The sequence below is a fragment of the Paramisgurnus dabryanus genome, chromosome 17 (genome assembly GCF_030506205.2).
Source record: "Paramisgurnus dabryanus chromosome 17, PD_genome_1.1, whole genome shotgun sequence".
NCBI classification, from domain to species: Eukaryota; Metazoa; Chordata; class Actinopteri; order Cypriniformes; family Cobitidae; genus Paramisgurnus; species Paramisgurnus dabryanus.
This window is the reverse complement of record NC_133353.1, coordinates 34361145-34385464: the sequence shown is the minus strand read 5'-3', so window position 1 is coordinate 34385464 and position 24320 is coordinate 34361145. Positions and strand designations below refer to the sequence as shown.

Here is a 24320-nt window from a genome sequence, read left to right as displayed (position 1 = left end):
ATGAAGTCCTTAGCAACTGCATCCACTCACAATTTTTTTAAATATATATTTGCAGTAGAAAATGTACAAAATATTTACATGAAACATCTTTACTTAACCCTTTAACCTTGAAAATGTGATATGCATCACTCAAATCTTGGTTTTGTTTTAAAGAAGACACTTTAACGTTTTTCACTGAATTATTTGAAGTTGTAAATATTAAAAAAAAAATAGTTATACTAGTTTGAATTTATTTGAAATAATAAAAATTATGCAATAAAGTATATACTCTCTAATCAAATGTATATAAAAATTCAAATGTTTTACTCCCAAAACACCACTACAATAAAAGCACAAGTCTCATCCAAATTTCAAGTTAAAAACACAAAAAATGAAGTTTCTGTCACACTTTTAGTGGTTTTACAAACGAAGGCCACTAGGTGTCAACAGTTAGCTGCATTATCTTGTCACAAATTAATAAATTACTGTCTCTGCATTGTTTTTTAATGCAAAAAGGTTTTGTAATATAAAAACTACATTCCTGGAGCTTTCCAACGGTATATAGTTTGTCAAGATTTTTGAAAATCCATCGATTTATTTGAAAAATATTAGAATTAGGAATATATGAATTCAAATGTACACCTACAGGGTCAGTTACAATTTACAAATTACTGTCACTACTAAATTTCTATCATCAAATGGCCCTGAAATTTAAAAACTACATTCCTAGACCTTTCCAACAATATATAGTTTGTCAAGGTTATTTCAGGTTTATAGGATATTTACAAATACATATATTTTAACACCTGTTTGCCTGCAACATTTTAGAAAATGACTTTTACTACATACTTTTTTTTTGCAAAAAGGTTTTGAAATATAAAAACTAGATTCCTAGAGTTTTCCAACGGTATATAGTTTGCCAAGATTGATGTAGGTTTAGACTATGAAATTATTGTTTTAAATATGTAATGCCAAACATCCCACCTGTGGGACAGTGACAATTATAAGGTTGTTAATATCCTAATAATTTAAAAGAAAAATCGATAATTTAACCCATACAATGTATTGTGACTTATGACTGGTTGTGGTCTAGGGTCATAAATATTTTTACTGTATACCACACACGATAACTTAGCATTTGTGCTCCTGTATAGCTTAGTGGTAGAGCATTGAGGCGGTGCAAAAGTTCAAGGGATTGAACCCAGGAAACACGCATGAAAATAAAAATATTTATACATTGTAATGCACTATAGGTCGATTTGGATTAAAGCATTTGCCAAATGCATCAATGTAAATGTCACACTTAAGATTAGTTATCACAGGAAGAAGATGTTAATATCTGTGTGAAATCTTTTCAGAGTTCTTTTAAATAAGAAGCAGAGATTAAAGCTTTAAATCAATGAGGCTCTTTTAGTTTTTAGATAGTTTTACTTGCTTGACAGTTCATGCTGCTTGTTATAAAAATACAAAAATCTTACTTTACAAAACAATTCTCAGATCAAAAAGCAGAAATACTATAAAAGCTCACTTAACATGAAGCAAAGCATTCATGCATTAATCAATACATCACAAGACAGCTGTCAGAATTCCTGTTTGGCTCGCCTTGGCAAACTTCTGTCTAAATGCTAAAACAAGTAATCTCAGTATTTGGCTTCCTTGAACAGTCAGTATTAGTTTTCTTTAATGTTTGGAAACATTTTCAGTCTTTATATTGTCATCCTCCGGACTGCTCACTAATTCCATTGTTTATCATTTGAATGATGTCATCAGATCTGTTCCTGATATTGTCTCTCAGTGGCAGTGAAGAAGTCCTCTAGGACACTGCGCAGGTACTCAAAAGTTGGCCTGCTATCCGGGTGTTCGGTCCAGCAGTGTTTCATAACGTTATAGAGAGCTTCAGGACAGTTATCGGGACAAGGCATACGGTAACCTTTCTCCAGGTTTGCAATCACCTCCGGATTAGTCATTCCTGAAAGGTCAAAACAGGAGTGAACATTCTGAAATATCAATATCCAATGTCTGATAAAAAAAAAATTGTTAGACAGAAACAGAAAAGTTACCTGGATATGGGATTCTTCCATAGGTAACAATCTCTGTCAACAGTACTCCAAATGACCAGACGTCTGATTTGATGGAGAAGGTGCCATAGTTTATAGCTTCGGGTGCTGTCCATTTGATTGGAAACTTTGCACCTGTGGGATTTAAGCAAAAGAAAAAAGCATTATCATTTACCTCTAAGATTAACCATCACATTGAGATGCTTTAATGCAACCTCTTTGCAAATGAAGCCATTTCTTAGTTTACCTTCTCTGGCTGTGTATTCGTTGTTTTCAATGAGTCGGGCAAGGCCGAAGTCAGCAATCTTGCATATAAGCTCATCATTTACTAAAATGTTGGCAGCTCTCAGGTCTCTGTGGATGTAGTTCCTCTGCTCTATGAATGCCATTCCCTCTGCGACCTGAAGGGGGCAGTGCAGTGTTAAAAAAGACTGCATATGTACAGTATAGGTATATGGAGGACGAAAAATGACTTAAGTGTATATAAATAAATAAATGAATAAATGCACAAATAAATAAATACAGAAATAAATAAATAATATATTAAATGCATAACTAAATAAATGTAGAAATACAGAAATGAATAAATACATAAATGCATAAATAAATGTAGAAATACAAAAATGAATAAATACATAAATGCAAAAATAAATGCATAAATAAATAAATTGTTTTGTCAAAAGTATCAACTTTTAATTTTTGTATGTTTGCACAACTACATTTAATTTTACATTTTCTTTTCATTTATTTATGCATTTCTAGATTTATTTATGCATTTATGTATTTATTCATTTCTGTATTTCTACATGTATTTATTTATGCATTTATGTATTTATTCATTTCTTTATTTATATACACTTAAGCTTTTTTCGTCCTCTATATAGGTAAGGGACAAAATTATAATATAGTAAAAACTGACTGCGTTTCGCTCTTAAATCAAATAGTGTCAATGTAACAATTGCCTTTAGCAAGCTATATAATCAACATGCATATGTAGTTTATGCAATGCATGAAAACTTTTTTCATATTTTATATGCTTTATAGTAAGCAATGCATTGCATACTGTTCAATAGGCATCATATATTAGGTTAGGTTAACCCAGGTGTTTTTAAGCACAGAGAGAGAGGTCAGTTCCTGAGAAAGGGAGGGTCTACTTTGACTTCCCTTGATTTGACTTTTACCCTTCACCCATAAATTGCCACAGGTTTCACCCATACACATTTCCTGTGATATTTTCTAATGCCTGATGCATCATCATTCGTTTAGTTTCATCTGATCTCAGTACAGTTATACATTTAGATCGCTGCTATTTGAGCTTTTAGTCGGATGTTTGCAATACTTTTATCGTGACAGCAGTCAGGATGAGAGCGAGGGTAAAACTGTTCTTAGATCAGCCCTTGTAGATGTTTATAAAGGATGGCATTGTGCGTGTGCATGGTTGTGTGGTCAAGTAAGTGTTATCTTGTGATTCTGAAGGTGTGAAGTATTAGTTCACGAAGGTTACAGGTTGATGTGAAGATGCCTAACTCAGAATGGAGGATAGTATTACAACTTAGCAATTTGTGTGCATTTGTATATTATTGTGTGTACCTGATAATCCTATTGAATGACCTCACTTTGTAGAAAAAAATAGCGGTCAAACATCACACAGCATCTTTGCATTCTAATCCCTAAAGCACTTCTCTTATTGATACCGATACTTAAACATCCCACTTTCACCTTCTCTTGTTTATTCTTTCTGCTCCATCGATATTTTAGAAAATGCCTCCGGAGATGAAAAACAACACCATGGTTTTAAAAGGTCTCTTTATCTTTAAAGAGGGAACATCTATCCTATGGTCTTCATGAACCTCTTGACCGGCATCCCTCTAGCAACACTTCAATAACGTCGGTTTTCTCTTTGTTACTACTGAAAATCCACATCTCCTCTTTAATCACTTACACACTGAGTATATAAGTCAACAGATCAGTTTATTCTAGGAAAACCTGGAGCTTAATGAATCAACAAACTCCTTATTCAAAAATACGATAATGGTGACCTTTAAAGGGGGTCTAAATCTATTTCATGCATTCTTATTAACACTGTTAAAGAAGAGTATTTCTGTGCACCTCGCCAGGATTCATATAATTTTCGAAAAGTTTCTTTTGAACATTAGAGAATTATACGTAACAATCTTGCTTTATTTCTTTTATGGGCAATTTCAGTGCTGGAAGTACAGTGGAAGTCCTTATATGGGCATTCAACCGGAATAGTGCCAACCAAGAGCTGACACGAAATCAACGTCACCAAAGAAGTGTGTTGTTGTTTGTGAGGGAAATTTAAGCTTGTTCGGCTTCCCAAGCATTATGGAAATAACGGATATAGTTTGTTTATCTGGGGTGCAAGTGTGTGTGTTTGACACTGCATTCATTGAAATGGGGCAGTCCCAACCGGATCATGAGTCACACGTGGTAAATAAAACTGCATCAAATCTGTGTTTTGTTGGCAATTGGTGCGTAAGTGCATATAATGTAAATGACATGAACATGTAGTGAATCATAAATTGTCTGGAGATAGTGGCTCTCCGCCCACTGGATGCCTCCAGGGGCTCGTTTTTTTCTAGGAAAGTAGCAATACAGCTGACCTGTCATTTATAAATCTGATAAAACTAAAGACTTTGCAGATATGAAGTAATACTACTCTACAGGTAGGCTACTCAAGATTAACATGAGATGAGCTGAAAAATTGTGGGGCGGTTTCCCGGAAAAGGTTCAGACTAATTTTGGACTAGGCCTTGTTTATGTTAGGTCAATTAGGAAGTTTTTCCTTAAGAAGCATTCCTTACATAAAACACTAAACGTGTGCATCTTGAGACAAAACAATGTCACCGATATATATTAAGATTAGCCAGGACAAGGTGTTTTAAAATGAAAGAAGCTTAAACTTGCATTTAAGTCTGGGACTAGGATAAGCCCTGTTCAGGAAACCACCCCTGTGTGTTAGTTGTGTGACCTTTAAAGTCCATCATATTGTGCACTGAAATTGTTTCTGCTGTATTTCTGCCACAATAATTACTGTAGATGTTTTTAATAAAGCATCACGTGTCATTAACAAGAATTACTGTGACCTACATCAGTTCTTCCAACTAGCAACCAAGCGACCACACTTTTTGCATGTGTTCCACCAGTAAATATTTAATGTCAGAAAGAAATAGGTTTTGCATGTTTGTATATGTGTGTGTTTTGTGTGTGTGCATGTTGTCATGTGTCTTTTGTTGTCATTTCCTAGTTCTGCGGCTTTGCTCGCAACACATTTGTTTTGGTATTAAGGTGTCTAGACTCAGTCCAGCGTACAGTCATTCTTATTGTTACTGAATGAGATTAAGAAGCAGATCAGCAGCTGACTAATGCTGTCTCAGTTCAAGAAACGCTTAGAGACTTTGGTAAATGAAGTGAAGTGAACAACAAAACATAATGTTCGAAAATACTAGTGTTTATTGTTGTGAAGAGAAACAAACTGGAACAAAGGTCATCTATTGTATTGAAATAGGCCTACCTGGGCAGCCATATCGATCAGCGTATTGATGGATAAACAGGAACCTTCTTTAGTCTTGAGAAAATCCACCAAGCTGCCTAAAATAAGAACCAAACAGACATCTTGACATAAAAATATTTTACAACATATACAATAAGGCAAGTTATGGCACTTCGATCACATGTTGTAAAGGGCTAGCTGTTTTAAAAACTTACAGTTTCTCATCGCAAGTGAAACATTTAAAGGATTACTCCACTTTCATAAAATAATTCCCATAAGATGTTTATGTATTTCTTGGAAATTAAGTTTTTTGAGGAAAACATTCCAGGATTTTTCTCCATATAGTGGACTTTAGTGGACCTCAACAGAAGAGATTCAAAGGGCTCTAAACGATCACAACTGGGGCATAAAGGTCTTATCTAGCAAAACAATCATCATTTTCGCCAAAAATAAATACAAAATAAGTACTTTTTAACCAAAACTTCTCGTCTTGCGCTAGCCATGTGATGCGCCAGTGTGACCTAGATGCCAGTAACTTACTGTAGATTTTACATTTATGTTATTTATTGGCAACAGTTTGTTCAAAGTTAAATGAACATGAAACATTTTACAGTAAGTTACTGGCAACCAGCTGCATAATTACAGCAAATTTTTTAAAGTGTACGTATAAAGTAATCATGTCAAAAAGTCACCCATTACATTTCTAAAACACACACTTGCAGACCATTTTAAACAATAAACTGACCCAAAGACATTAAAGGGACACACTTTTTTTAAAATATGCTCATTTTCCAGCTCCCCGGAGTTAAACATTTGATTCTTACTGTTTTGGAATCCATTTAGGCGATCTCCGGGTCTGGCGAAACCACTTTTAGCATAGCTTAGCATAATCCATTGAATATGATTAGACCATTAGCATCGCGCTCAAAAATAACAAAAGAGTTTAGTAATTAGTATCATTCCACATACAATAACATCTAAACGGTCCTCTCTCACCACACTTGTAAACACTGAAGCGGTAGTTTCGCATTCGTCATGCGTGACCTTTTGACATGAAGTTGTGGTTTTAAAAGTACTTTTTTTGCAAAAATGATAATGGTTTCGCTAGTTAAGACCCTTATGCCTCGGTTGGGATCGTTTAGAGTCCTTCGAAACTGCATTGAAACTGTAAACTGTTGAGGTCCACTTAAGTTCACTATGGAGAAAAATCCTGGAATGTTTTCCTCAAAAAACTGAATTTCTTCTTAACTGAGAAAATTTCAGTTGAAAAAAATTAAAATTTTTAGGCCTTACAAATTGACGTCTTTTTTCTAAGTCGATCCAACTTTTACTTTTTAAAGTGTATCGTCAAATAAATTAAGTAGCTTCAATGGGGATTGAATAAGTGCACTCTATAATGTCTGCCATAATTTCAGGCACCACTACAAATGGCTGTTCCTTCAAATGGTGCATATTTAAGTTTTTAGGGAGCTATTTTGGACAGCCAATTATTTACTAGTCAATAAAGTTCAGTGATGAATGCACTTAATTTAGAAAGGCAATAAAATGGTTTTGCTTTTATTTAAATGTAAATTAATAAATCGATTAACATTTAGTGAACTGAATAGGAAAATGTATAAAACGGGCAGTTCTGGTTCTTCATTCTGATTGGTTGAAACGCGTTCTAAGCCGTGATAAAATACACTGGCAACCCCATGGTTCAGACCACATTACATAAGTATCACTGCGCCACTGTTGCTGCGTACTGATTTATGAAAATAAACACCACAGTCTTTAATCATATTTTAAATTTGTCTACAATTGCACAATTAATGGCGATATCCAGATAAATGTCAGTAAATATTGTTGAGTCATCTTGTCGATAAAGAGAAAACGTTGTCTGAGGAGTTTATAACTCAAGTTCATTCGTCCGCTATTATCCACTGGGTGGCGATCTTACCCAACTTAAACCCTGACGCATTCACTCAACACTGAAAACACAGCGTGTAAGTTTTGATGGCTTTGAATCTGATCTCTTACTAAAGTTCTTCACAAATATGGAATTATCTCCGCTTTTAGCTAAAAAATTTGAGAGGTGATAAGAGAACAAATGAAGGTAGGATGAAACGGTTTTTTGTTTGTTTTTGTTTGAAAGCGGATGGTCTGTTCTTTCATTATTTTATGTTTATTTAAAGATAATTTTTCTGCAAGGCATTAAACTAAAACTGGGTGGCAACTTAAAAAAAAAAAAAACGCTGACGGGGAAAGAGTTCAGCATGCTTCCAAGCATATTTGATCATCACTTCAACAGTCGCACAATATAAATGTTAATGCATAAATTAGATGAATGGTGATTTATAAAATAAGCACCACAGTCTAAAATCATATTTTCTTTGTGTCTTTGCTGCGTCTGTGTTGGTTGGTTTCAGTCACACTTCGTGCCTAACAACGCCCCTTAGCTGTTATAAAATGCACTGGTAACCCACTGCTTCTTGGGGTTTATTGCTTTAGTTTACGTTTTTCTTTGAGTGTTTTATGTAATACGCAACCCTTCTTGAACTTTCTTTAAGCACAATTAAATCTGACCGGAAGTGCCGTCTCTCCATTAGTCATGTTGGTTCATAGGCAAAAGGAAACAGCAGATGCATCAATGCTTTTGTTTTGGTGCTCAAATTGTTCCCGCATAAGAATTTACAAGAATCGCACATAACAGCTCACAGATCAGAGAATAACACCATAACAACTACAGGAAATTACTGCAGCCAGATTGGATCGGTCGCTAAAATGTTTGGTGTTAAAGGCCAAAGCTGTTGCTTCTGAGCTGGCAGACTGTGTCGGAAAAGCAAAACCAACCGACCCATGAGGAAATTCCCACAAAGGTGCGACGGAAAAATCTCTTGGAAGTCTCCCTTTTCCATAAGGTGTAAAATTCAAGGTCATGGGTTAAGTTTAGATGAAGTTCCCATGCATTCAATCGCTCTGTCATAACTTCTATTGTTAAAGGAAATGGGTGGAAAAGGGCACATCGACCTCTTCTTTAAAATATCAACACAGACAACAATTGCGCTTGTTGGATCCTAAACAAAGAAATGTGAGATCCACAAGCCGAGCCCAGCGTTTCATCAGCTTTATGAGGAAACACAAAGAAGGTTCATTCACAAGAACGCTGACGTTGTAGAAACGTTCCTGTGGCAGTCTTTTGTTCTTCTCTATGTGACACGCTGGAGGACCAACAAAACTCTTAGGAGCCGATAAACCACACAAACAATCACAAATGGAATGACATACATGATCTAGCAATACGCCTGTGATGATAGGAACCTAAGACAAAATATAGGTTGTGGAGGTCTTTTCTGTGAACACCTGTGACCATGGTGATCGTTTATGTTTCAGGTTGGGTCTGATGGCCGATACTGAAACCTTCTTTCTACCTTTCTGTATCTCTCCCCATTCCCTTTTTATCACTATGTGTGATCGAACCCATGACCTTTGCACTGCTAACGCAACTACCAAGTAAGCTACATGGGTTGCACTGAGATGTAAGTGTGCATATGAGGGCTACGTTATTCCCATTATCCTGGTGTTGCTTCTAGCTTACTTGTTTGAGTTACAGGTTGTTTTTAGTGTCTCATAAATGATTGCATTTCAACAGGGATGGAAATGAGTTGAAACATGTTTAAATGCCATTTCTTGGATGTGTATCAGAGTATCTTAGTTATACGTTTGTACAGTATTAGTAAAGCTAAGAGGGAAGGTGTGACACAAAACTCACATTATAGTTAGTAAATAGTTGTAAAAGACTGGAGGTGGGCACGGCGGTTAGGAAACAGAAGAGAGGGTTGAGAAAGAACAGAAGCTTTAAGTGAACAATGACGGCATGAATCAGCTTGTTTGATTCAACAGCAGTGAGTCTGGATGACTAAACATCAGGGCCGTACACACCTAAACATCAGGACACAATCATATTCAGAGGGTTGACAGATACTGTATGTGTTTGTCAATGGCAGATATCTACACTTTCACATTTAGCTTTCTCCCTATACCTTTAAGTCTTGAATAATATACTGTCCGAAAAAATGGTCCTGTTAAAGTCTCCATGTAGTCGATAATTTTTATCACCACAAAAAAACTTTGAGCATCATAGTGGCATATGTAAAAGTTTTTCCTGTGACAGTATTTCTACTTGCTTCAAAACTGCTTTAATGTAATGTGATTTAGCATACATGATCTATAAATGAAGAGTTTGGTTCCAAAACGCAAGAACATTTTTTTTTCTAAATGAGTTACCGCCAAAATCAGTATTGTATCAGGTCAGCATTAAAAAGTAAATTCTTCATTTTACGCAAAATCCAATATCCGTGTTATTCTGTCATCTTTTCTCCCTTTTTCCCAAAACGTGACAAACGCCAGTTCTCCTTCTCTACAGAATGCAATAAATCCGCTGACAAATCACAGCGCACAGTTCCACGCATTGTAAACAATAATGATGGCGCTTTGAATACACACAAATCCCAGTTTTCCTCATCTACTTTGTACTTCGTGATCAACAAACAAACAAAAATAAAATAATACTTTTGATGGCATTGATAAACCTGTGGTGGTTTTCAGTGGTGGGGAAGAAATTTTATAATTTACGTGAGAGGCACTCGGGCGAAGGAAAAATGCCGGCTGTTGCTTGCTCTGTCATGCACTGTAAAAATACTTTGCTGCCTTAAAATTTTTTGTTAAATCAACTCAGATTTACAAGTCATGTCAACAGAGATGAGTTGGCACAACTTATAAAATATAGTTGAGAAAAGTCAACTTAATTTTTTAAGTTATAACAACTCAACTGTAGTTATAACAACTCATCTCTAGTCAAGATAAATAATAGTGAGTTGAAATGACTTGTAAATCTGAGTTGATTCAACAAAAATTTTTAAGGCAGCAAAGTGTTTTGATTAATGCCATTAATGTTTATTTTTTTAATCAGTGTATACCACTAGTCAACTAAATAAATATAACATGGCAAAGATGAATGCACATTTATATATTGATTCAATAGATTTATAGCATTTAAAAAATAAACTTGTAATGGATTTATTGCATCTTGCATCAGTTTTTATAATAAATCTTTGAAAATCAAATTATGGATTTGAATTTTTTATGTTATTATAACGTAAAGATGCTTTGTGAAAGTTTGTAACAGAAAACAGTGGTTTTCATCTTGTCACTTACTTGGTATAGAAAACTCATTTTTCCGAAATTTCAAAATGGAATGCGTTTTGAACCAAACTCTTCATATATATGCAAATTAGTCTCCGCCTCTACTCAATCAAACAGCTCGGACCATAGATATCATATAGTGATGCTCGGGTTGTCTCATAACCCGCAAGTCGTGTAAAGAAATTGTGACTTTATTTGCTGGGCAGGACATTAAAAACAAAATAAAAAACCAATTATGTTGCGTGCCATTCCATATAGCTTACATTACATTTTTAAGAATATATATTTGCATATTTTATTAGGTTCTTTCATAAAGTTAAAATACGTAGTAGGCCTACATAACAACATAACTTGCGTGATGTCCCCAAACCTTTGGCCGCACGTCACATACGCGCCAAGCAGCTTGCACTGCCAGCCACAACAAAAACAAAACAAACAAACAAAGAAATAAAAGTGAAGATGAAAGATGAGGTGTGGTAGAAATTAAGGTAGGGAATTTATGAATAGATAATGCAAATGCTGCTTTGTAAATGTAGAAAATGTTTATCATTATCGTATCTTGTTATTAATATGACCATGCTGGCTTCTACGGTTCATAAGCATATCGTGATCCCAGTTTACATCAAATGGCTGTTTTTAAGCACTTTTATTCAGAAATAAATCCTAACTTCATTTACATTAATGCCTAGTACAGTATGTTTATTTAATAGTGGAAATATAAATACAAGGAGTGGAGCAGACAGACTGGGGCGGGCCAAATAATAAAAGCAGGACCCGTGGGTTGGAAAAGCACCTGACCCGCACATCATTAATAAATATGAATATAAGAATTAATCCCCACCTCCATCCTTTCATACGCGTAAAGAGATACTAGCTTAGGTAGTTTCATACACATAACTACCGAGTCTGGTTTGCAGCACTAATTGTATTTAGCGCCAATAGACTATTACACAGATTAGCGCATGTGAGTTCAAATGTAATGACGTGATTGGTTATGTGTGTGAGACGTAGCAAACCAAGAGGATTTTAAACGACAGGAATGAGATGTCTTTGAATTTTTTTTATATTTTGGATAAAATATTTAGCAATGGTGTTGAATGATGAATTTGCACATTGGTTGTCTTAAGCCCTATTTGCACGGGTAGTGGGTACCCAGTGTGATTTAGAAATTACCCCATACATCTGAGTTTCGTCTGGCCCATTTGCACGGGATAAGCAAAACCTGGGATTTTACTCAAATTTACTGACCTATGTCCTGAATATAATGTTGAGGCTTTGCGTAACATCGTGTCATATACATGCAATGCCGCAACTCGCCTGTACAGAGATCTCCTTTAATGAAAGATGTGCACATTCTGAATATTAATAAACGTTTAAAAGCATAAATATATAACAAAACCCTCAAGTTTCGCATGGAAAGCCATTAGACGAAGAGCGATGCGTCTCCAAACAGTATGTGTGTGCGCTGCGCTCCTCCGCTGCAGTGCAAAAACAGAGATAAATGAAATAACTGGGGGCTTCACCATGTTGACGCCTATAAGAACATAACATGCTGGCAATTTATTATAATATTATTTGTGTTCAACTTAAGAAAGAAAGATTGAAAGCATGAGATTAAGGAAATTATGCCATATGGATAAATCAAGCTTTTAAAGACTTAGTCGTGCATTCAACACCTCATCTAAGAAAAAACGGCTAAGAGTCCTCACGTCTAAAAATGTTACCATCAATGAAAGAGAGCGGAAACGCGCCTCTCTGAAATATCTCGAGGATACGCGCGAAGAGGATGTTTGATGATGCTCGGCTGAGCATCATTCAGGTGAGCGAAGAACGCTTCTTTGCCAACCTCATAACTACAAAGACATGAAAACGCTTTTGTTTTCATGGAGGACACAATGTTGTGTGGGCCTCAAAAGAGACTTGTTAGGTCATGAAACCTTCCCTGATGAAAGTTAAAGTGGAAATTTACTCAATGCGTGCATCCGTTTTGAAAGTTCAGGATGCACGGATGAATCATTTAATACTAAACACAGATCCTTTTGTCGTGTTGAAATACATTGTCCCTCCCTTGTTTGCATGCATGAGTGTGTACGTGTCTCACCGTTCTCCATGTACTCTGTGATGATGTAAATGGGCTCCTGTGTGACCACGGCAAAGAGTCGGACCAGTCGAGGATGCTGCAGGGTCTTCATCAGGTTTGCTTCAGCCAGGAAAGCGCTGATGGACATGGTGCCCGCTTTGAGACTCTTGATAGCCACCCGACGGCTGTTGTTATACAGCCCTATTGACACAAAGACAGAGAGAGAGAGTGAAATTTGATTGATTAGGTTAGGGAAGTGACCTTTAACCTTCAAAGGAAATAAACAAAAAACATGTATGCTTTGTTTCACAAGCAAGGCTTAGATTAAGCCATGGGTAAGTCTTAAATGATGACATTTAAGCAGCTTTTATACACATCACACGCCTTAGAAAGATGAAACAATGGCACGGATATTTTTAAGATTTATCAGTGAAAGTTACTTTAATTTAAGACAACTCAAACCAGCATTTTAGTCTGGGACTAGTATAAATTATGTCTTGTTTTTCCTACTATGGGTACCATTAAATGTGTGCTTACCATCATTTATCAAAATATCTTTTTTGTGTGTGTTAAACAGAAGAAACTCATACAATGAATTTTCATTTTTGGGTAAAGCATCCCTTTAATGTCATCACATGCCCACAAAGCCTTTGAGAAACCAAAACATTGTGTGAATTGTTCTGTAAAAAAATTCGGATGTTTTGCTTCACCGAACGTCTTTGGCTTTACCCGAATTTTTTTGTTTCGACATGACAACCGCTTCGCTTAATTTCTAAGGGGTTCTTTTGATTTGATGTTATCACACCTGAGGATGCCTTTAAAGAGGTTTAATGAAAGGAGCGCTTCTTTTTTTTATTCGAATGAGGAAAGTAATTCACTGCCAAAGTTTAACAAAATGGCAGTTGTGATACGGCTCCTTGTGGTCATGGAGCAGACGTGCGTGCGGCGAGGGAAACGAGCAGGTTGTCATGGCAACCAGGGACAGGAAGTGGTTAAAGCTTAAGCACCCAAGTTACTTCCATCCGTCTATTTTTAGGCCTGAAAAAAAGGCATGATATCACCCCTGCAGTTTGTTTATGTTTAGAAACTGGACACATCTGAAGGAGAAACACTAAAATATGCACTAGGTTTATTAAAGGTCATACCGTAAATACATCTGTTACTGTCGTCACTGTGCTGAAACTGAAGAAAATCCACATTGAATGAATTCACAATCGCACAGATCTTGACTGGCACTAAATTTACATAATATACCGAATGTTATACTGTTACTACAAGCAAGTTATTTTTGTATCTGTAGATCTGTGAAGTGGTCGGGGTGTCGGGCAAAATGCTGAATCTGCTTATTAGCATCAGATTTACAGTTCTGTCATGTCTGATTTTCGGTGCAGCACAATGTTAAACACACAGCAGCATGCAGATTCATGTTTCTGTATTTTACTCGTAATGGTTGAATTCACAACATTTGAAAAAATGCTCAGACAAGAACAGACAGACCTGGCCGGTCAAGACACAACATTGGGATAGCATCATGATTTCATTTTCTGGTATGTTTATTTGTAAATTGTTGTACCAATTGGTGTGGAAAGTGTTTCAAACCTCAACGTCTCTTCATTCGGAAAGTATATGTGAATCGCTTTTCAGTTACACTTTACAATAAGGTTGTATTTGTATGCATTAATTGCACTTTCTATAGCATTTATTAATCTTAGTTCATTTTAATTTTAGCATACATTTGTTAAATCAAAAGTTGTGGGTGTTAACATTACGCTATTAAACATTTCTATTAATTACAGTATTACTGTATAACTTACTGTAAATTTAAATGTATGTTATTTGACTGGCAACAATTTCTTCAAAGTTAAATGAACATTAAACATCAACAAGTCTTTATCTTTAAAGAATAAAATTAAAATAACAGCCTGATGCAAAGCATTCTGTGAACCAAAATCTGAAGGAAAAAACAGAAAAAGGTTGATAAGGAAATTTGGTTCCCAAAATGCTTTGCATGAGGCTGTTATTTTATAGTTTTATTCTGTGAAGATAAAGAATTGTTAATATTTAATGTTCATTTAACTTTTAACAAACTGTTACCAGTAAATAACATCAATTTAAATCTACAGTAAGTTACTGGAAAACAGCTGCATAGCTACAGCAATTATTTTACAGTACATTTTCACAACGAATAACCTTATTAAAATTAAGTAATAAATGCTGTAGAAGTATTGTGCATTGTTAGTTCATGTTAGCTAATGCATTTACAACAAATACAACCTTATTGTAAAGTGTTACCGCTTTCACTATCCTTTCGAGAAAGAAATGAGACCTTTGATGCTGTAGTGAGTCGTTCAGAGTGCAAAAAGCATTGCAACATCATAAAGCCGCAATTTTGCATGACATACAGTAACCAATAAATAAGAAATTCGTGAAACTGTTACAAATAAATGATCAACTTATAAGAAAAAAATATTGCTCTGACGGGGCGCTTATGTCTTAGTGTTTCATTGAAGTGTTATCTTGCATAAAACACGAATGCACTTGTTAAAATCTTTGACTTCTCATAAGACTTTGATATCTTAGCAAACAGAGCACAGTTTGTGAGATCATCCAGATCTCTGAATGAAGACACATTACTCAAAAGAAAAACAATAAAGCAGGAGGCACTTTTTTGCCACCGATTGAGATTAAAAAAAAAATCTCATTTGTGATTTTTCCCTCCTGCAGGATAAAAAAGATGAGAAAATGCAGAAACATAATTGATTTGAAATGTTCCTACCCATCCACACTTCTCCAAACTGTCCCTGGCCCAGTCTGCGCTCCAGTTTGAGAGATTCACGTGGCACCTCCCATTCATCCTGCCACCAGGGTTTCTGAGGAGCTCGGGTCTGAGACGGCTTTACCAAACGCGTGCAAAGTCCATCGGCTTCTCCTGCACGCAGATTAAGTCGTTTATTTACTTTTTACACATTATAATAACAACAACAATAAGTAAGGAATAATTGATGATGGGCCGTTGAATTATATCATGCACACCCAAGGTGCAATGCGTTGTGCCGTTACATCGCGGGTGCGCATTATTTTTAAATAATTCAAAGGACCGGAGTCAATTATTCCACTTATACCACGGTTACCACAACCATTGCTCTGGTGCCATTTGACAAGTTAGGTGTGCGGTTATCAGAAATTAATGCATACCCATGGAACATTTCTCAGCCAATCAGAATACAGCATTCAATAGACCCATGGTATAATGGTAAATCATAGGGAATCCACAAACATACGTGAATAATGTTTGACCAATTCTGAGAGGGAGGTGAAGGAGATCTTGGTGGTGATGTAGAATCCGCCCGAGTCTAGATTTCGGATTCTGTAGTGCTTGATGACGTCGCCCTGCGTGTGATCCAGATCTCTTACAGACAATGAGAAACTACCTGAAATTCAACGAGATTATGTTATTCAAAATCAGAGTTTAAATAAAGTATGTCTACTATGAGCTGCCAATTGACTTTGTATTGACATGTTGTGCATTTCTTTGGTTTCGTACCCGGTGTGGTTTCGCTTTCTCTGATGAGGAAAGAGCCTTGTGTATTACCAGGGGCCAGTAGTTGTCTCATGGCATCATTTCTGGAGAGATTTTTAAAGAACCACCTGCAATGCAATAATATGATATTATTACATTTGTGATGCATTATTGAGCACATTGCCTTCTGTTCTTATTAAATCATTCATTACAGTTTCTGATAAGCATAAGCTTCAGGTTCAGGTGTAGAAGAGATATACTGGAAATACTAGATTCGATATGCACAGATATGCAACATCAGCGGTTTGAGAAGTTTCTCTTTAAAGTGGGAGTAATTCAGTTTCTTTCCATTTCTAAGTTGCAGTCATCATTTGTAATGTGACACAAGGAGCACACATGAATCACACTTTCAGTCACAGTGCCATTTCCAGGATCTTAATATGGGGGAGGAGATTTGATCTCTATTCGGAAACCCCAAGCAGCTGATCTACATGGAGAATTTTTAAGCTCTATGGAGATCTGAGGTGTTTATTATTAGGTATTGTGACAATATAAAAAAATGTTTTAATGCATAGTGCACTATAAAAAATATGTAACATTTTTGTCAAATCAACATATATATTTTATGTCAATTTATCACAAGCCAAAAGTTATAATAGTAGGTTGAATTGACTTGCAAAATAAAGTTGTTTGACAAGTTATGCATTACCTAAATGTATTGCATCACTGCGCAACATAGACAATTTCATTGCAATACTTTATACATATCATCAGACACACAAATGCACTTGAATAAATACTTCAAGGGCAACACTTTCTTTTTCAGGTGAACCCAATACACATGTATGTCTATTGCACAACTGTATTTATTACACTATTCATTATCAGATGTGTCTTCTTCAGATGTCCTCTATATTATGTAAGTCTTCGTACCATGCTTGTTTGGTGCTATTTTTTCGGAGACACTGCGTTTTGTGTCTTTCTTTCATGTGGATAGAAAAAAAACTATTAAAAATCAATAAAAACTTTAAATTTTTATAAATAACCATTGCACTCCTAATGCAATGCTCTACCAATCATTGTGTTGTAATTTTCATGTTGAATGTTGCGATTTTCTGCCATGCATCTGTGCATGGTACGCCGCATGTGGTTTATGCTCGGCTTTTGCATTATTGTGAAGAAGAAAGCGTGTGCAAATAAGCGTTGTGTTACTTACGGTTCTGTCTCCATGCTGTTCAGTTTTGCTACAAAGTTCTGTGGTATGTATCCTTTCCGACCAGTAGACAGAGACTCTGCCATGAACCATTCGGGGTCATCCCTTGTTTGGAAAAAATAACACAGATGGACATTTTTTCCAAAGCAACTTATGCTTCATTCAGAGGTTATATGTTGAGGACTTGCTTTAAACTTATGTGTCAACCATTGAGTAAACTTATCAGATGATCATCAGTTTGCTCTACTAAGATCAGTAGTGCACAATGATATGAAAAAAGCTTACGCGTTTAGGATTTTCATCTTTTCCCCCTTCTCAAAGCCGAGGTCGTCGCTGTGGCTCGGATCATATTTATATATGGCTACCACCAGGTTCTCTGTAAAATATATTACAACAGTCTGACCCATGATTTGGGCATCCCTGCCGAACCCCATCCTAGATGTATGTGTGACAAAGATGTAAACGTGTCGTCTCACCTGGCAGAGGAGATGATGGTGGAGGTGTGTACTGGGATGGATATGGAATCAGAGGATCAAAAGTCTATGAGAGAGCAAATTTAATTTATATATTAAATACAAATAATAGTGACTTTAATGTAATCACAACCAGTGTTTGAATTATGTCAAAGAATTTGTGGGGGTCCCTTAGCTAAGCCCCCCAGCCAGGCCACACGTCATTATAGGGTCGTCATGAATGTAAATGTGATCCTGGATCAACATTTTAATCAAAGAAACCCCAAATAACCCTTAACTCAAACCCTTACCATTTTACCCATCAAATTAGTATAAAATTATAGTTGGAGAAGATTTTTTTAAAAGCCCCTAACCCAATCCTAATTCTAACAATCTGTCAAATTTCTCCAGAAAACAGCATGAGGCGCACTTGAAAGTTTACGTTTATTTCAGACTGAAATCTTTTAGATTAGTTTATTGCAAAATTAGGACAAATAATGGACAGTATCGCTTTGTGGCAGCGCAGCACGAAAATGTTATATTCATGTATTTTAATTTTAATAAAACCAGCGGACCCCCCTAAGTTATATTTTTGTGCTTTATAGGGGGTCCCTCAATACTCATAGGAGGTCTGGGACCAACCCAGCCCCCTTTCAAATCGAACACTGATCACAACATTAAAATCTGGTCCTTAAATGTCATAAATCTCACAAGTCACTTCCCTAAAAAAGGTGGAACATTATAAAGCCATAAACAACATCTGTTCATCTCTTTAACTTTTAATCGACCTCAATAAAAACACAAATCAGTGTGACTGAAATATAGCCAAACTTTATTGTTCCAGATTGATTACCAACACAAAGGGCCGTTTCCCTTTTAAATTACATAAGCTTGAGCGGAAAGACTCATGTAAGTACACACAGAGAGAAGTAAAAACAGGTAAAATTTACTTTTTACCCTGTTTCCATTAGGCCTGCGGGCTTCAACTTTTGGTTACTATCATCTCACGGCACGAGAGCACCTAACAGTTAAACTTTAAGCCAAACAAAGACATTGTGAGACATTGTATTGTGTGTGTGTCTTAAAAACCACAAAAATGAGACTTATATCTTCTAAATGCACAGTGACTACCACTTCCTCTCTCTCTCTCTCGCTCTCTTCTTCATCCTTCATTTCTTCTCATCTTATTTGTGAGTTTTCGGTTACTTTCTGTCACAGGTTTCACAAACTCTTCTCATGTCTCTAACAGTGTGATACCAGGCTGGCACAATGGTTTGCATGGGAGCACCCAATGATGATGGTTGTTTATAATGTGTAATGTTTAATATAAACACACAGACATACCTGATTTGGAGGTTTTGGGCAGTTACACTGGTCGCACCATTCGTCTGGATGGTAGGAGAATTCTTCATCTTCAGGATCAAAAGAGCCGCAGTTCCCCATATTTACTAAATGTGACACAAAACATTTGCAGAAATGATTAATTTTATTACCAAACCTCATATGGATCTGTTTTAAAGAGTGCAATACAAAACAAAGAGTACCAAAGAAATTATTCCAGAAAGTTTATGTATTTATGTTTCACATGTCTGTAGCCATCCAGTTTTTGCACTGTAAATATGCATAAAAAAATTCTTCAGTCTGTTTCCATTCAAATGGTGTGCGTGATGATGTCACAAGTGACAAAAACGAATTGCCGCATACGTTTTGGTGTATTGCAAAAAATCAGACATAATGCCATTTATATATATACATATTTTTGTGTATATCGCATCTTCATTTTGTGTTTCATTTTTTTTATAAATAAATAAAATAAATATGAGTATTTAGACAGTTTATGACAATTTACCATGTGATACGTAAGGAATAATTCAGAGCGGTCTGTTGAATTATTAGAAAATAATGCACACCCAAGCTGGTAATGCAGTACGACGCAAAGCGGATAATCCAAAGGACCGGAGTCAATTTTTCCTCTTATACCACGGTTACCACAGACATTGCTACACTCTAGGAAAGGAAGTCTTATCCTATTTAACACATTATGTGTCATTTCGTTTTAATTTTGTGTTCTAATAAATTAAAGGGACAACACAAGATGTGTTAAAACAACATAAAGTGTGTTGTTAAATATGTTGTCCTTAACTTGACACACCATGTGTTGTTTTGACACATTCGAGTGCAAGACATTGCTCTAGTTATTTTAAGACATGTGACAGGTCAGGTTTATCAAAAAATCATGCATAACCATGTAACATTTTTTAACCAATCAGAATAAAGCATTCAACAGCCTCGTTGTATAAATTTCTTTAATGCCTGTTCAGGTCATTCGGGAGGCTTTTGAGTTTGCATTTACAGTTTTTCATAGGCCTACTTAGTTTATACACACAACGTTACTTAAGTGCATTTATTTGGATTTTGCGTTTATGCTAATGTGTATATTTAATCACAATTTATGACAATTTGACTGAAAAGTTCAAATGAGAAAATCAATCTCAAAATATCTAAAATTAGTTTTGGGTCCTTTTTGCTGAAATGACAGTATGGACATAAGCAGGCATGGGGTTTATCGGCTGATCCACGTCCTGCGTGAATTCTGTGTGCTTTTAACAATGCACGAAATTTGAGTTTGCCACAAATTTGCTGTTTAGTAACCAAGAAATCCTTATCATTTTTTTTCATGTAATAATTCATTTCAATTGTTTATTTAATTATTTTATTTGGACCTGTGAGTGTTATTCATTAAATTTATTGCAACGTATGAGATTTCTCACGTTGCATTGGAAGGGGAAATAATAATAATAAGAGCGTTTCCTCTTATGTTCTTTGAAAGGATGACAAAGATTCAATCATGCAGTCATGAAATCTTCACGAGTAAATGCTTCTGGAGAATGCGACAAGCATTTTTATGTGTCAGGCAATAGTTAGCGCAGATGCACAAAATCAGGTTAATCCTCTTTATGAACTTTGGACACACTTATAACTGAGTTTTCAGACTGAATGACTGAAGGATTTGTGCTGGAATGCACAGGATTTGTGCATGTTTTTTTTTTTCATTTCTTCAAGCACATTGCGCTTAATTTTCCAGCTTATGTCAACCTAATTTTGGCTGAGGAAGTTACACATTATGAGGAAGTTGTTCATTAAACAAAAAAGGCATATGCATATAATCTCCCGGGTGTTTGTTTATGTACTGTATTTTGTCCATGTGTATTTTTATTTATTTTTATTTTATTTTCAATTGATGTTATTGGGTCAGGAAATGCTAAACACTTGAGGAAGACTGTGAGCTCTTGGGATTGTTCTCAAATTTGACTTTCAGCTGACCTCTGTCCAGTACCTGAACCTACTGTCATATAACTATAAACTATATATAAAGTCTTAAAGGGGTAGTTTACCCAAAAATGAAAATTCTGTCATCATTCACTCCACCTCATGTTTTTCTAAACATGTATGAGTTTCTTTATTCTGTTGAAGATATTTTGTAAAATGATGCACACGATTGATGGTACCCATTGACTTTCATAGTAGAAAAACAAATAATATGGAAGTCAGTACCGTAATCATTTATCAAAATATCTTCAACAGAATAAAGAAACTCATACAGATTTAGAAAAACACAAGGGCAGATTTTTCATTTTGGGGTGACTCTTTAGAAAAGGTCAAACGTTTTGAATTGTTTCAAGAAACAGATCAAATAATCAATGTTTCATCTGTGACTATAAACAGCTTTACATTGTGTCATTGCCAAACTGAGAAATAAAAATGTTTATCATGTTGGACATGGTTTCTCACTCCAGGTTTTGGGTTGATTCGGGCCTCCAGTTGTTCGCTGAAGTATCGCTTACAGCCGACGTGTTATTATTTGATTGAAATAAAGAGATTTTGCAGTTTTCCTCAAATTAGTTCTAGTATTAACATTAACAATAAACTTTACATTTAACATTCAGCAGGTTAGATGTAACCATCCCTTGGTTTTTATTATATACGCATAATGCAATTTTTAACGTAACATGCATCATCTTCTCATTTTGATTGGAGTTAAGGATAAAACAAAAAGATAACAGAGCCCCACCCTAAAAAGCAAATGAAGCCAAATAAAAAATGGCAGCCTTTAAGTAAAGGAGGCTTTTCCTTTTTGCATTTGTAAAAATCCCCTCCTCCAGATGTTAATGCTTAAGTTTTGGACTTTCCTGTGGCATGACTAACTAAATATATTCATCTTCACTTATGTAATGTTCAAATATAACGTGTCAAAAGCTCAATACTGCATCTGATGCTATGAGGACAACAATCATAATTTTGATTTGGAAATATTAACAGGAAATAGAATAACGGACACAACTAATAACAAACATATACAACTTACGTAAATCACTTGCGAATGGCATAATTTAATGAATGTTTACCACATGACAACATTCTAGCAATTTCTGTTTGTGCAGAGCATAAATGTTCACTTATAAACAAACATACTTTCACATTCTACATTATTTTAACATTTTAAGGCCTGTTTTAGGACTAATAATCAAAGTAAATTGAATTATTGTGTTTTTTACCTTTACCTTGAACAACTCAACTTCTAACTTTCATTTCTTTCCTTTTGATATCTTTTACATTAAAAAACACAATCCTCATTTTTTTTAATGATCATTATATTCTCCATACCAGACATCTCAGGCTTTTTTCAGGTTGTGTGAAGTCTCAGGACTGATTAAACAAAATACAAATATTTTTGGGCCACGACTAAAAGCAAGACAAAGCTAAAGCCTGCTGATAACACTTACCTTTTGTGTCGACGATGCTTCAGATATCAATGCTGGGCCTGTTTATCAGGCATTCTCACGTCGTTAGTTTTAAATCTTATGAAAACACATGGGTTCACCAAAATACGATTATAGACAAACCAGCAAGATCTGTAAGACTTCGCCCTGTTTGGAAGACATGTGCTGCTGAAGTGTTAAAGTCGGGTACGTCACATCATTTCTGAATGCATCGCTCTTGCACACACACACACACACACACACACACACACACACACACACACACACACACGACACACACACATGACACACACCACAGTGGTGCAGAGCAAGCTGATGATAGTTTCCTGTCGTTGAGGTGTTTGAATTGATATTTAACATTTTTTCAGCAGGTGCATTCGGCTAAGCAGCTGTTGGGTTTGGAGCTGAGAATTCTGGGTCAGGACTCCACTGTGTCACCTGTTTTGTGGTGCCATGAAGCGGAAACTTTAACGGCACTGATGGGTTTCTTTTACTAAGAAAGGACCACAGATCTTTAAAATGTTTATAAAGTGTTTCATATGTTTATTTGTGACAGTTCACCAATATCCAGAGACATCTGATTGTGTTTAAACTTTAGGCTGGTGTTCTGTCTTGGCAGTAGCAGTCGTGGCCTGTATATAACACACAATAATGAGAGAAAAATGATTATCAGTCTCTAAAACTTTTTTTGTCTACCTCTCTCTCTGTTTTTTGTTCTCTCTCTGCAGACCACACAGTTTTTGTTGTGGCATCTGTCTGCATATAGCGCATGCACTCTCAGGAAGTCACAGCCCGAACATTCAAAGGAAATGAGGTAGATTTCTACTGCAGGAACGTTCATCTTAATATAGACATTTACACCCAAACTGACTTATTTGTTGCTTGTTTTGGTTTGTTTACCGCATGAGGACTGGTATACTGACCAGACGTTTCATGTGGTGAGTCCAGATATAGACATCTTTATTGTGGTTTTGGTGGGATTTCATTCAATAAAACATTACTCACATAAATCAATCTATAAGCATTGCTAAACAACGTGGTCGGAAAGGGTCGTTCCAAAAATTCAAAGTAAAATTCTTAATAGGATATGTCTTGTTTTAGATTTCAATCTGAAAGATTAAAACAGTGGATATTTTTTCGGTGGTGGTCTTGTGGTTTGGTTGGGGGGGGTGGTTAGAGCATTTTAATATATGGCACTCTAAAACGGTTGATGCTGATTGGCCAGTTGTGACATTACAATATGTTATTGCGAGATAACAACCGCCTGAAACTAATAACACACGGCTGCAAATCATTTTGACAGGTACCGTTTAATATTACACAAATATATGTATTTTAATAACATACATGACATGCGTCTATCCTGATCACACTGTCATGGCTTATTTCTGCAATAAGAACCGGCTGCCTATACATTATATGCAGTAAATACAGTATCAACACGTTATAATCCCTTTCGAAAACTAACCATGGTTGTACTACAGTTAAAACTAAAAAAACACATGGTTATTGTAGTAAAACCATAGTTACCACAAATTAA

General features: G+C 35.7%; 1 protein-coding gene across 1 annotated transcript; it reads right to left on the bottom strand.

Annotated features, from left to right (window-relative positions):
- Window positions 1-1387: 1387 nt before the first annotated feature.
- Window positions 1388-23007, bottom strand: lck (LCK proto-oncogene, Src family tyrosine kinase). The gene is made up of 13 exons (XM_065288181.2): window positions 22784-23007; window positions 19344-19447; window positions 18024-18087; window positions 17833-17923; window positions 17551-17652; window positions 16359-16462; window positions 16096-16245; window positions 15591-15743; window positions 12836-13015; window positions 5572-5648; window positions 2284-2437; window positions 2040-2171; window positions 1388-1948 (listed from the first exon to the last, which is right to left on the bottom strand). The coding sequence occupies exons 2-13, from the start codon at window positions 19440-19442 to the stop codon at window positions 1746-1748; spliced, it is 1509 nt and encodes a 502-aa protein (XP_065144253.1). The 5' UTR covers window positions 19443-19447; window positions 22784-23007; the 3' UTR covers window positions 1388-1745.
- Between the last annotated feature and the right edge of the window lie 1313 nt (window positions 23008-24320).

What these genes read in the sequence shown, in the direction of transcription:
- lck (XM_065288181.2), bottom strand. Translation starts at nt 19,442, where the DNA reads ATGGGGAACTGCGGCTCTTTTGATCCTGAAGATGAAGAATTCTCCTAC. An exon ending in AACAGCATGGAGACAGAACC is followed by an intron (nt 16,463 to 17,550) that starts GTAAGTAACACA and finishes ATTGCATTGCAG; the next exon opens with GTGGTTCTTTAAAAATCTCT. An exon ending in ATTGGTCAAACATTATTCAC is followed by an intron (nt 15,744 to 16,095) that starts GTATGTTTGTGG and finishes ATCTGCGTGCAG; the next exon opens with GAGAAGCCGATGGACTTTGC.